Below are 13,966 nucleotides of genomic sequence, written 5' to 3' on the forward strand. Positions count from 1 at the left end.
CCACCTGAGGAGATAAATGAGCATAAAAAGAAGTGCTGTTAAGTACTGGCTGCATACCTGCAAATGACTAATTTCTCATGTTTGTATCTCTGGATTTTTGCTGTTAGGTTTCCTGCTGGTTGTCATATGATGAAACTTGATTGTGATAGTTCAGCATCCGCCACCTTTATGCCCAATATCATGTAAGACTCAGGGGAACGGAAAGAAGCGTGCTCAGGACTGCTTTACATTTTGAGCGTACCTTTCGACAGTATGAGCTGCTCGGAAATTCATTTGCTCGTTGTGCTCTGTACGTTTTTTATCGAGTCCTGCTGCATTTGCAATTAATATGAGGAAAGTTCACTCCACCTGTTGGGCTGCTTTGCACCACTGTGGGGGTCAGAGCAGCCCTGCTCCTGTCCGTGGCCCTTTGATGGTTGCCGGTATCAGGCACTTCAGAAGAGCCTTAGTAGCTGTGCTCTCTGGAGCTCACGTGTTATTATTTTTAAAAGGTGTTAGGTAGTGTCAACATGAGTTCAGTGGGGCTGTATAGAGAGCTGAGTGAAAATGGCAGATAATATTTCTGTCAAAGCAGCCAAGTTGGCAAAGGATGGTGAGCACTTTGATTCAGGCAATTGGCCAGCTTGTTCAGAGAGGGGTTTCCTTAGTCAGGTGGAGTCCCTTGTGGGGAAGCATGACAGAACTGGACAGGAAGCCAGAGAAGAAGCTGTTCCAATAAATGGTTTAAAATATTTCTATTTTTAACCTTTCTTTCAAAAACCACCATGTTATAAAAGATAAGTCTTGAAGATAGTGAACTTTAGGCTCTGGATTTTCCGAGCTGGTTGATTAACAGCTTTGTCCTATATTTTTTCTGATGTAATAAGAGTAATTCTCTTTTTTTTCTTCTTCTTCCTGCAGGTGAGGATGATGAAGATTCAAACCTGCTAATTCTCAGCTACCCACAGTACTGTCGCTATCGTTCCATGTTAAAGCGCATTCAGGACAAGCCTTCTTCAATACTAACAGACCAGTTCGTTTTAGCCCTGGGTGGCATTGCAGTAACAAGCAAGAACCCCCAAATCTTCTACTGTCGGGATACATTTGATCATCCAACCCTTATAGAAAATGAAAGTATATGTGATGAGTTTGGTAAGTCACTTCACAGCTATTTTCTTTTTCACATAATAAAGACATTTTTCTTCTTCTTAGGTGTCCACCGATTTCCAAGGGGAAAATGTGGTTCCTTTAAAGTGAATCAATGCTATTTATTGTTTGAAATTTTAAGTACCAAATGTGCTCTTTCCTCTGAGTCTGAAGACTTCTAGCTACTGCTGATCTCACATTTGCAGCCTGAGTTTATCACAATCAAAGATAATGTTACATGGATAGAGTATGTAGCACAGTCACTCAGTACAAGTGAAAGGATCCCTTGTCTGGATTTGAAATTTATCTACCTTAACCATTACCCTGTGGCCTGTGTCCTTGCGGAAGCTTTACAATGTGTGTTGTTTTGTTAAAGCCTTTTTTGGTGCTATATGCTAATAAATGCAAAACAGGAAAACTCCATGCGCATCCCATTGCTGCTGCAGAGCACTCATCAACCATGCATCTGCTCCAAGGGCCTTGAACAAATGTCAGCTACAGAGTTTGTGTTTCTGGCCTTCCTGAAAGATGTTTTTTTTCAGCAGGAGTTTCAGCTAGGAGTTTGATTTTTCATGTGCAGAGGCAGTTCTGAGAGGTGATCTCTTAATTCAAAAGGTGTAGAGAATACCTTGCCACTCCAGGAGAGTCTGCAGCACCTCACAGTTTGGGGAGAGCGGGCTGCAAGAGGCAATTCCAATAGCTGCCAGGTGATCTAACACTTTGGTTTTGTTTTGCTTTGTGTTGTTGAGTCAACCCAAGTGCAGGGTTTGTGCTGGTGAAATGTGTCAGAATGCATATTTTGCACACACGCAGGTCAGCTCTAGTAATGGGTCCAGTGTAATTCTTTAGTAAAGTGCCTATGCTGTGAGAATCAACTTTTATTACCCTTACTACTAGATGGATGTGCGCCGCGATTCATGCTAGCGAAATCTCCTTGTGTAGCAGTGGGCTGCACCTTTGCTGTGGGCTCCATACATCTCTGCAAGGTAGCTCCATGGTCTTTTAGACAGTTTTTAAAATGTGTTTAATCCATAATAATGAGAGCGAGAGGGAAGGTGCTCAGCAGTGCCTGTAATGGGAGAGTAACATCCTAACCCTAGCATGTTGGTTACTGGTTTTGTGCTCAGTCCAGGCTTTCGTTGTGGTGGCAGAGAGGAGCGCCAGCTCAGCAGGTTGAACTGAGACATTTCAGTGGTGTGGAACTGCTTCTGTACCGTGCACAGAGCAGCTCCAGGCAGGTAGGAGAGAGCTATCTTCCTGTACTGTTGTCACTGGAGCACGTTGCTACTGTGAAGAGTTTTAATTTTGTGGTGTTGAGCTATTATAAAATTAGGTCCAAATTGTCAAGTCCACTTAGAGTCACACCAAACATTACTGGCTTTCAATTATGGTTATAAATGTTGGTTCCTCTTGGGGATGGGGAGGTGGAAAAAATGAATGAAATATCCGGGAAGTTTGGTCCATTACCACAGTAGTATCATGTTGAGTTTTATTTACTCTGAGCTTTAGCTTAGAATATAAAGTTCAGTTTTAATTGACTATCTTTCTCATATAGGAAAGGTTATTTTAGGCTTGAAGGCGTTTGATGAGCATACCATCTGTTTTCTGCAGAGTATTTTATTCAGGGTCATTCCTTGATTACAGGTTTGTTGAAATAGTTGGATCCATAATGTAAGTGTATCATGGAATATTAGTAATAGATGAATCAAAGAGATGTGGAGTGATACAGAAACTATGCTCAGTGAACCATAGCAAGTGCTTTGTTCAGTCTCTGAAAGCTAACTATGCCATTCTCTTGACCTTTGCGAGGCAATTATCTCATTATCAAACCAGAGCCACAGAAATCTTTGCCATAGAAATTAATAATGTGTATTTAAAATATAGTTTGGTTTACAAAGCAGATTTTTTAAATGTCTGTTAAAAAATAAAAAATTGACTATTCTTTAAAAATATTTTTTAGAAAAATAATGAATGTAAAATTTGCAAGCCCTGCTGTGCTAGGAAGGAAAAACTAGTCAGTGTATGGTTCCATCACTATATTGCAGAGTGTACAGTGTCAATTATACTACCTTTGTTGAAGGCAATAGGCAAAGTGCCGTTTTATCCCTTTCTTTGCTGGCAGGACAATAAAATGTACAACAGTTCATTATACAAACAGTTTATGTTGATATCATGCAGATTGATGTCACATGTGGAAAGTGATGACTGCTAGAGCTAAACAGAGGCAGGGTGGTATAGTAGATAAATGGATTATTTTAAGGCACTGGTATTTATCAGTCAGATCTGAGGGGGAGACCAGATTACAGAAATGTGGCTAAAATTCTGACAAGAGAATCCAGACCCACTTAATTTTGAGAGGCTTGGCTACTTCTTAACTTGCAAATGAAAGAAGCGTGCACAAAGACGAAGATGGGACCGCATGTGTTTCCCCATCGCCTGGAATCCCTCAAAATCTAAAGCAAACATAAAATTGGGGGCAGCGTGGATGAAAAACAGCTTTGTGAGATCCCAAGACTTCTGATGAGGATGCAGGGTTCCTTAAGAAAATGCTGGGTGAAGTGCCGCACCCTCTCTGAGCACTGGCACACTGTGCAAGAGATGCAGCTAACAGCAAGGAGACATCAGAAACACCTCTACAAAGATCCCCATTCACTGTGGCACGTAGTTGTTGTTCTTGTTAGGCAGTTTTAATGGAGAGAAGTGTTTTTCCAGGAAGTATTATCCCTGATTTTATTACACCTTTCTAACAAAAACATTTTGTTCTGCTCTGATTCCTTCTCATCTCTCCACCCTTTTTCCCCATTCTGAGGTTAACAAAAAATTAAATAAAGCAGGAAATGATCAAGTTTTGTTGACAGAAGTTAAGGTGAAATCTTCTGGGTTTTTGGTGTGAGATTTTTGTCTCTTTAAATTGGAAAGGTCTGTCGATGCTGTGCATCAGCTCCCTCTGACATGGCTGGAGGAGACGGCGTGAGGTGTTCCAGGCCTAGCTGCTGCAGGCCGTCCCATGTGGATGGCCGCTGTCTGTCATGGAGCTTCCTTCAGGGGTCAAGGCTGCAGGCAGCTCCAGCTGTGCCTCCAGCATGAGCTGCCACCACAAATACCTGCCAAGGGGGCTTGCACCTTGGAGCTTCTGCCCACATCTGAGCAGTCATGGTTTCTCTTCAACTCCAGGTCGTTGCTGCAGACAGTTGTCAAAGTTGTTTGAGTTAGCAGCCCTTGGGGTTGCTGTTGTGGAATAACTTTTGTAAATACATGTAATGTACTAGCATTTGCTGTGTGATCTGTGTGAACTGGGGCTGTGTAGTCTAGGGAAAAGGAAGCTGAGGGGAGACCTTTTTGCTCACTTCCAATATCTGAAAGGTGCTTACAGCGAGAGCGGGGTTGGTCTCTTCTCACTGGTGACAGGATGAGGGGAAATGGCCTCAAGTTGCAGCAAGGAAAGCTTAGGTTGGGTATCAGGAAACACTTATTTACAGAAAGGGTAGTTAGGCATTGGAATAGGCTCCCCAAGGAGGTGGTTGAGTCACTATCCCTGGATGTGCTTAAAAACTATTTGGATGTGGTGCTCAGGGACATGACTGTTAGAGTTAGGGTAGCACGGTTGGGTTGTGGTTGGACTCAATGATCTTTGAGGTCTTTTCCAACCTGAGCGATTCTATGATTCTATCGTATATGCTGCAAGTGCAAAGGAATGAAAAAATAGGGGTTCTAATAGTTTTCATTATAGATCAAAGAGACTAGCTGAGACCAAGCTCAATGTGAGGCATTCAGAAGATGTGTTTGAGGACTCTGGGCCAGAAATCAGTGTGCAAAGCTACAACAGCATGCAGCTTTCAGTGCTTGCCTTCCTGAACAAGTTGATTTGATCTTCTAGCAGGCCTGCACCTGCTCTGCTGCAAGGAGAGACTTACAGGGCTCATTGGTGAGTGTGGCTGCTTTCCTCAGCCAGCTGTGGGCTGCATTGCAGAAGGCACATTGGCCTCTACTGTGCGCAGATGTGTCCCTTGGCACAGACTCCACAGGCCTGGGACTGCATGGTGCTGCAGGAGCAGGAGAGTCAGGTGAAGATGGGTTTCTGTAGCTCCATCACTTTCTCTAGGTGAAAACCAAAACGAAAGATTTGTCACAGTGCTTTGCTGAATATTATAAATCCTGCCCACAATGGATGAACCAGAAGCTTGTCGTCCATTTTGTGTGCATGGTTTTGATTGCTGTACAAACAAGAGTGTGAGGGAAAACTGAATACCTTTCTTCTCTTTTTTTAAAAAATATAGTTGGTAAATTTTTGATCATTCTGGCTTACGTTTGTAGCAAGCTGGGTCCAGTGTGCCATTAAAAAAACTATTTGGTCCGTGAGGTGCTGTAACCACATGTTGGCCCCTGAAAGAAGGTTAAAAGTTTTATTCTTTCCTGTAGAGGCTAATTTTTTGTAAAACATTTCATACCAAAAAGTGAGAGAACTGCATCCTGCCGTAGTATTAATATAATCTTTTCTTCTGAAAGAATTAAACTTCTCCATTTTATCATAAGAGCAATGCAGAAAGAATCTTCTCCTTATGTAAGTGATGCGTAGAGGTGTTGGGTGTTGCAGTCCCCACTATCCTTCTCTTCCCCTTCCTCCCAAAAAGCTAACAATGTATTGCTTGCATGGGGAAAAACATTCAAAACAAAGCACAAACAACTGTACCTTGATCAGCTCAGATCTGTCTACTGAGCAATACAGAAAGCAGATCCTCTCATTGCTGGGAATGAGTTGGAGTGAGGAATGACTTTTCTAACCTCTGGGGTTTTCTGGGATATTTTCAGGACTTACCGTCTTTCTTGTCACAGGCCATGGAAACAGGGCTGCAAAGAAGAGAGGACTGTTTAGAGACAGGTCAAGTGCTGCAAACAACATGTAGGATGGGAACTGATGGCTTCGGAATATGGAGTGGTATAGTACCTTTACTCTTGGAGCAGCTGAAATTTTGTCCTTGCTCTCATTATGCATCTGAACTATGAGTTTGTGACTCATAGTTAAAATACGTGGTTTAGGAGGTAAAAGATAACAAAACAAAACCAAAACAGGGAATGAAACTTTCAAAAGAAAGGAAAGGAAAGAAAAAGACAAAAGAAAGAATGTTTCCAGTTTTACTGTTGATGACGTTCTTTATTTGTGTGAGTCAAAATAATCACCCTTAAGAATGAAAGTTTGGGCTTTTTTATGTTTTTCAGCAGAAGTAAAATGTCAGCATTTCTGCTGTTGACAGTTTTGGTTACTTCCAAGGTAATGTATATCAGTGTAACTCAGCAAGGCCAGTAGGAGCTTCCTCTGATTCTGGTCTTACAATCTCAGGTCTTCTAATCTTCTCCTATCCCATTAGGTGATCACTTGTCCAGAAGGTAGGCACACTAATATTCTTTCCTCTTCAAGATTTCCTTAGTCTGTATCCATCTGCTGCTTCAAATCTCTGCTGAGTGTCTTTATCAGTGTAGCTCATAACTACATTTTAATAATCAAGAATAGGTCTCAAGTTAATTTAGCCAAAATTGGTATCTGTTTGATGTGGCAAGCTTTCATTCTTCATAAGAACAGAGGAAGCTCAACATTTAGTTGCCAAAACTGGCTAGAAGAAGTGTTCTATCACTCATACGTTTATAGTAACTTAACAAGTCATAGGGATATTTCATCAGCTGGTGTTAGCTGTGATTAACTACAAGATTCCCATAAGTGTGCCATCAGTCCCCCACCTTTCAATATCAGCATCCAGCACGAAGTACTGCAGGCAGCTCAACAATGGGAGAGCCTTTTTTTTTTCCTTTTCTTTTTTAATTCTGCATTTTTTGAATGTTTTATGTCTTGTGCACAGAGAGGTCTCCTACCCTTTGCATCTCCGAGGCAGATGGACAACCAGCTGGGACGGGGCAAAGGCTCAAGCTGGTCGGGCACTGCGCCGGCTCAATCTCATCCTGTGTGACATCCAGACTGTAATGGTGGAAATGGAAGCTTGCTTTTTCTCCCTTTAAAAAGCACTCAAAAACTCTAAAATCCTCTTTTTACCTCTATGCTTTCCTCAGTGGCATTTTTTTTTAGTTTTTAGATAGATGCATTCAGGCTATCTTAACATAAAAATTGTATTAGAGTGGGGCCACTGTTGGTGCTCCTCTGTTATGAGTAGAACATTGAAGCAGTTACAAATGTGATGGGAAGAGCATGGAGACTTTCTTATAGCATGTTGCTAGGACCTCTTTAGATAGAGCTTTGTGGTGGCATCTCCAGGAGTCTGAAAAACATGCACAATTTTTGCTAGGCCGTGGGTAGTGTGGCTTAGCTAAATATTTCAAATTTTAACTCTCTCAAAACAAAAACAGGACGTAGCTGGAGGGGAAGTAGTGATTAATGTATAATAGTGCTATATACAATGTAGATAGATAAATGTACATTTCCTCCCCCTCACGCCCCACCTCTGCAAACATAAGCTTTTAGCCTGAAAAAGAAAATCTGGAAATGTTCTGGATTCTGGTCAGACCTCTTTCTTATTTTGTTAATTCAACTGTGGAGCGAGATATTAATGATCCCCAGATGTTGTTTATAATGATTGATTTTTCAGTTGTGAAAAAATACTTGCAGTTTTTTTAAACAATTGATATTTTCTAGTGTGCTCTGCAGCATTTGAATAAAATGTCTGAAGGCAGAGCTGTTTATATGCTCAACATAATTGCTTCTGTTAAGTGATTTCTTCATTCTTAACATTTTTAGCTCTAATTGCTTTTCCCCCATACATCTAAAAATAAATATTTGCAAGTTTTGCATTCTGTCACTCATTGAAATGCATAAAATATTTGTATACTCAAAGCAAAAAGCACCGATAAGGGGTCACATTCTGTCTCACTGAGAGCGGTGTAAATCCAGAATGACTGCCTTTGCTTCACCAAATGTTACTCAGGTTTTCACCAGTTAACTAAGGGCAGAATCTCACCCAACGTTAACAGCAAGCTGCTAAGTGAGCATAAGTAATGTGTGGTAAAGTAAGATAGAATACCTTCCTGTCTGTAAGAACTTCAAAACAAATGCTGTTTTATTTTTACCTTTTTTTTTTTTTTTTTTTTTTTTTGGTGCATTTTCAGTAGCAGCCACAGCTGTAACCAGGATAAATACTAAGATAGACTATTTCTCACTCCATAAAACCAGAGTCAGAACTCCTGTAAGGCCTACTTCTGCAGCACAGCTGGGGTGCTCAGTGCTGCTCCATCCCTGCAGGCAGCAGACATGGGATGTTGGGCAAGGGGGTGCCTCTTCCTCCTGCCCCCATCTTCTGCTGCAGCTGCTGGGGCCAGGCATGGCCAGGGGCTTGGCCTGGTGCCTTGGGCAGCATTGACATGGCTCAGGGTGATTGTGGGGAGGGAGATGAGACCTCCGTGGCAGAGCGATGGTGCTCCTACCTTCAGTCCAATGCTTTTGCTTGGAAGGCTCCTTTCCTTCTCTGTGTTTTGGTTGAGTAGTGGACACATGACATTGTATTGTGAGGGTTGCGTGTTTCCTTAGTCTGAGTTCAGCAGAGGATGAATGTGTTCTTGCAGCAAAACAGGTTTAGGGAGTGTGCCACTCTTCTGTGCATGATGAATGTAAACTATCACGTGGGCTTTGTTGTGTGTTGCGTGCGCCCGCTTTCTTGGTGGCCATTCACCGACTGGTGGTCGATGTCAGCTGTGTGGCTAGTTTTATATTTCCCTCATCAAAATCACTTTTTGCCCTTACATCAAAAGCAACCCAAGCCGCATTCATCACAAGCATAAGCGTGATGTCTAGGTGTGCAGTTGCATTGCTGGAGCCATCTTCTCCTGTCGTTATTATCATTTTGAACGAGCACTCGCGAGAGCATCCTCACGTGAGTGCTCTGTGCCCCAGTGCCCAGGGGCCACGGGACTGCGCTGCGGGGCTGGGTGTAGAGCAGTGGGCCCGCCTCCCGCCCTGCGAGCAGAAGGAGAAGTGGTTTGTGTCAGAATATGGTCACATTCTTCTGATTAAACCCGCTCAAAAAAGACAACATTGTAATATTTTCCAGTGACTGTTTATCATGAATTACGTCAGCCTTGGTTTAAATTGCTATTATTTCTCCTTAATGCTTCTTGGTGCCTGCATAATTTACAGCATTGGCAGCTGCGGGACTATGAAATAACCTTTCACAACCACCATACAATAGTAAAGAACATGAAGTTTTTGTTGTTAATTATTATGGGTCTCCTTTAACTTTTTTACAAAGTGACATAAAATATTGTTGAGGTATTTATGGTTAAAGCTACTTTTACATGGATCTATTTTGCTTCTGGCTAGTTCTTAACTAAAGCAGTCATTTGTGGTTATTATGCCTTGGGAGATATTATGTCAGAACTGGTTTAGGAGTATTATTATGTATCACATGTCATATATTACATGTCAGCACTTGAGGCTGTCTTTCAATAAAAACAAATGTAATTTCAGTTAATGGTCTTTTAGGTATAGGCCATTTGTAAATTTACCTGAGTTCATTTGAAGGTATACTAAAAAGCTTTGTTCTCACGGAGTGCACTTGAGTAATTTCATTTTGGCTTCGGATGGAATTTCCAAAATATTTGTCATTATTTCAGTCGGAGGGTACTGCCTCTAGAAAGCAAACAGTTTCCCAATCCCCAGGTTAATGTACACATTTAAGGAGCTGTAACTGTTACTCATTACTTTGTTTACTTTTCCCCCTTTGAGCTCCTGCTTCCCGGGTTCCCCAGCGTGGGGCTGGGGCAGTATCCCAGGCAACTAAGCCACCTAATGATGATGCTGTGTGGCACTGCCCAAATGAATAGCTTGTATGTCCAGAGATAATCTGTGGGAGAAGGGTGGTAGAAATTAAAGGTTGCAGGCAAGTTTTAAGTTTCCTTGAAACTTAAACTTGCATTTCAAATCTAGAAAATGCAAACTTAGACAAAGCAAACTTTGAATCAGTGTGTCATTCCCCGTGGTCCCAAATACTATGCATATTTTCCAGTACTTATTTGAAGCAAGAAATGAGGCACACAGGGTGTGCCAGAATTATTACAAAGAGTGAAAACACATGAATGACTCATGTGAACTTTTTGTTGTTTTTATTTCTTTAGCATCTAATTAGTTAATTACTACTGCACCAAAAAAAAACCCTAACAAAAAAAGACATGATTTATCTCCCCCACCTATGTTTGAGCACCATAAAAATGATCAAAGCCTGTGTTTGTCTCTAGTTCCATTTTACTCCATGGGACCACCGGTTTTGGTGGCTTCGTTTTTGGGAATGGAAACCCTGCTGGGCAAAAAATGAGTCTCTGTCCCCACACGGACAGCCAGGCGGATGGTGCGAGGGTGCCAATGTGAAATTAGAATGGGAAGAAAAGAGCAGGGGGAGCATCTCATGTGCTACTGGGTTGGAATTTAATAAGAGAGACATAAAATGGAGCGGAATTTGCCTGGACACTGCAGGATTTTTTAATATTAGGCACCATGCTTGATTTCCCTGGAAATGAGTGAGCAATCTGAATTTAGAGTTGTTTGGCGAGGGGAGAGTGCGTTTCTTTTTCTTTTTTAATCAAAGGCATTTCAGCAGCCGATCCAAGTGAAAATGGGATCTATCATTACGTAAGAATGTAGCAAACTTTCCCGTTTAATGAATGAATATTAGGTATTTCTGAAGCAGATAAAAGATGGTAAAAGAGAGAGCCAGAGCTGACGTCTTAGAGATTTTAATAAAGATTGAAGTTAGTAGTGAAAAGGTCAAAGTGCCATTTGTTGAGCCTCTGCTTCTGGCACGGTTTCAAAGCTTGCAGTGCTGACTGTGGGGCTGTGATGTGTGTTAATGAACAGTTGTGGCACTTAACTGAGATCATGGGTTGGTCACATGAATATATATAAAAGATAGGAGGGGAGATTTTTTCCCCCTTTTCGCTGCAGTTTGTCTGCTGGAAGGACTGAACAATTAGAAGAAATGTTTGAGATGTTTGAACACCACATAAGTCCCCTAGTCTGTAAGGAAAATGAGCTAGGAATAATAGAATACTGCTATAGTTAAATATAGTTATTCAAAATTGTTTTTAGCTACAGATGTTATGCCATTTTAGAAACTTAGACTAAATAATGTCAGATCCTGTTTGCTTTTTTAGTATGTTACTCGTTTATTGGGAAATTCAGAATTTAAAACAGCTGGGAAAGGGTTTGGTGTTCACTAAGTAATCTTTAAAATGTGTACATTTCAGTGTTACTCTTATAGAGCTGTTTAAAAATGACTGAATTGTATATTATAGTTATAAAGTTCTGTAAACATGCTCCACCGTGTAAATGACAGGGAAACGTGAAATGGGAAAACGAGATAATTCTGCAGCCAAATTTTATGTGTTACAGACTTGATAAAACAGCAAATGGGTTTCTCAGTTTAAACAATTTGCAACTTCCAGGAACGTGCGTGGAGGTTACAAATACTGTGTATAAAATAGCAGCAGAAAATAACGTTCATTCTCCTCTAGTTCTCCCTTTGATGTTTATGTCAAGACGAAGGAGTTAATTTATCTAAGAGTTTCTCTGCGTGAGTTGGACTGTACAAAAGCAATCATGTAGAAATAATAGACTACCATTGGAAGTGCTGTACTATTGCAGTTTTAATAGCTCTTCAGTTCTGCTCAACAATTAGTCCATACATTTTATAGCTGTGTCTTTAAGAAACTGGCACACTCAGCAAAATCAGAGTAATTGGGAGATGATGCAATGTGGGGAGAAATCAGAGGAAGAAAATTAATTGAAAAATAGTGTTTTCTTTGTTTTTTGTTTGCTTTCTTTGGAAATTTTAAACACTGCAGTAGTAATTACCGGTTGGTGAGATTCCTGCAGAATGTAAGTTCCACGTGGCTGCATTTTTGTGAATTTATTTTTGTTTGTTTTTAAATTAAACTACAAAAGAGGCAAGCTAAGGCATTAGAAAGTTTTGCTTTGCTTTTCTCTTTGTGAAATTGAGTGAGGGCATTAACTGTGATCAGGAGGAGTCTTTTGGTTTTCTTCCACTCCACTTACCAGTGCTGTCTGAGGAAGTTCTCAGTACCTGTCAGCATCTTTGAAAAGCAATGAGATAGATCATGGAGAATATATGAATTAGTTCATATTTTCAGAGCTACTGAACTGAGGGACTGCAGCAGTCTCTCTGTTCTCATGTCCACTGGAGAAAGTGCTGCTCTTTGCTGAAAGGGGTATGAGCACCCATCTTCCAGGGGTAGACAGTGGATGCTGGGACTTTCTTCAGGTGGCTTTTTTTTTTCATGTATCACTACTCAATAAGGAGGCAATTAAAAAAATGGTAGAACCTCGCTCCAAAAAAAAAAAAAAAAAAAAAAAAGTGTTGCTTATTTGTAGATTTCTCATCAGCAATTAGGACTTGTAATGCTTTTTAATGGATTTATTGTCCATTATGAAGCAAAGGCCAGTGAAGCAGTGAAAATTTACATTTCAGCTTAAGTTTGGGCCTGGATAATATATATAGTTGTGTCTTGGTCTTTTAGTGATCAAACAAGCATTTCCTCGTGCCTCAGGGCTGCTTTGTTGGTCTTAATGCCATGAATTACTGAAGGGCAATGGCAAATAACCAGTTGACTAGAATAGGAGGGCAAACCTGCTTCTTAGCTGAATAAGCAGGGGAACAGTGAGAAGAAATAGAGAGGTGTTACTGCTGCTGCATATAACACTAAAGGAAATCATTATCAGAGCCCCTAAGAGCTAACATTTTGGTTAGTCATTCAAATGATTATGGCTTTCTGCAAAAGGACGATACTATTTCATGGGATAACTGCACTGCTAATGCTTCACTGCATTATTCTGTAGAATCACAGAATAGTTTGAGTTGGAAGAGACCCTAAAGCTCATCCAGTTCCAGCCCCCTGCCGTGGGCAGGGTTGCAGCCCTCCAGATCAGGCTGCCGTGGGCCCCATCCAGCTTGGCCTCAGGCACCTCAGGGGATGGGGCACCCACAGCTTCTCTGGGCAGCCAGATCTGTGACTGCAGGGACCCCTCTAATTTGGTGAACAGGCACATAGTAGGACCCAGTCCTACAGAGAAGGAACAGGTAAATTAATGATGAAACTAAGGCACAATTATCTAGCAGTGAGGGGTAATTACCCAGGGGAACAGCTTAGCTAGAGGTAACATAGATTCTTTATTACTTCAAGCTTTTAAATCAAGGCTGCTTTCCAAACGACATGATCCTTACTCAAACAAGAGATACTGTCTTCAGCAGTCACTCTGAAGTTGTATAGGCAGAAAGTAAACATGGCAATAATATCCTACTGTTTTCTTCTGGCATTGAAAACCATTACTGTATTAATATTAAATCACTTGTAGCATCTGGGTCAGCAGAGGTTAGGTTGTGCTGGACTGTTGCACGTTCATTACTATGCAGTAAACCAAACCTTCCTAAAATTTGCTTCTTTGCTCTCAGCACTAGCCCGGGTGCTGTGAGCAGTGCCTGTCTCAGGGCACCAACCCTTACTGCAATCTTGGGAGCTCTGCCTGTTCTCCACTGGGGAGCCCAGCTCAGGGAGGATCCTGCCCCATTTTAGATCACTTAAATGATTGCTGCCAGGGGCTTGCTCCTCAGCTGAAGTGTAACTGGAAAATGTAACTTGATAGCATCTCATTTAAATATGCCGTTACAACTACAAGATCTTGTACAGACTTAACCAACTCCATGAGTTTTCCCTGATGGGTCCTTCACAGACATCTTCAGTCACCTTACCTCTTTCTGTAGTAGCTTTAAAGAGCACATTAATTAAAAAACAGGTGTTTGTAACAAGTGAGTAATAGAAGAGGAGGAATTCATTT

At 41.2% G+C, this 13,966-nt stretch overlaps 1 protein-coding gene across 4 annotated transcripts in view; it reads left to right on the forward strand.

Annotated features, from left to right (window-relative positions):
• Positions 1-13,966, forward strand: part of ARID5B (AT-rich interaction domain 5B) — a 108,584-nt gene that overhangs the window by 39,003 nt on the left and 55,615 nt on the right. For all 4 annotated transcript variants that reach the window (XM_090144836.1, XM_090144837.1, XM_031589940.2 and 1 more), the window contains one exon: positions 901-1,131. In XM_090144836.1, coding sequence (XP_090000962.1) covers positions 901-1,131 — 231 coding nt within the window. The remainder of the gene's footprint in view (positions 1-900; positions 1,132-13,966) is intronic.

Source organism: Phasianus colchicus, chromosome 8, assembly GCF_987193195.1.
Source record: "Phasianus colchicus chromosome 8, bPhaCol1.hap1.1, whole genome shotgun sequence".
NCBI classification, from domain to species: Eukaryota; Metazoa; Chordata; class Aves; order Galliformes; family Phasianidae; genus Phasianus; species Phasianus colchicus.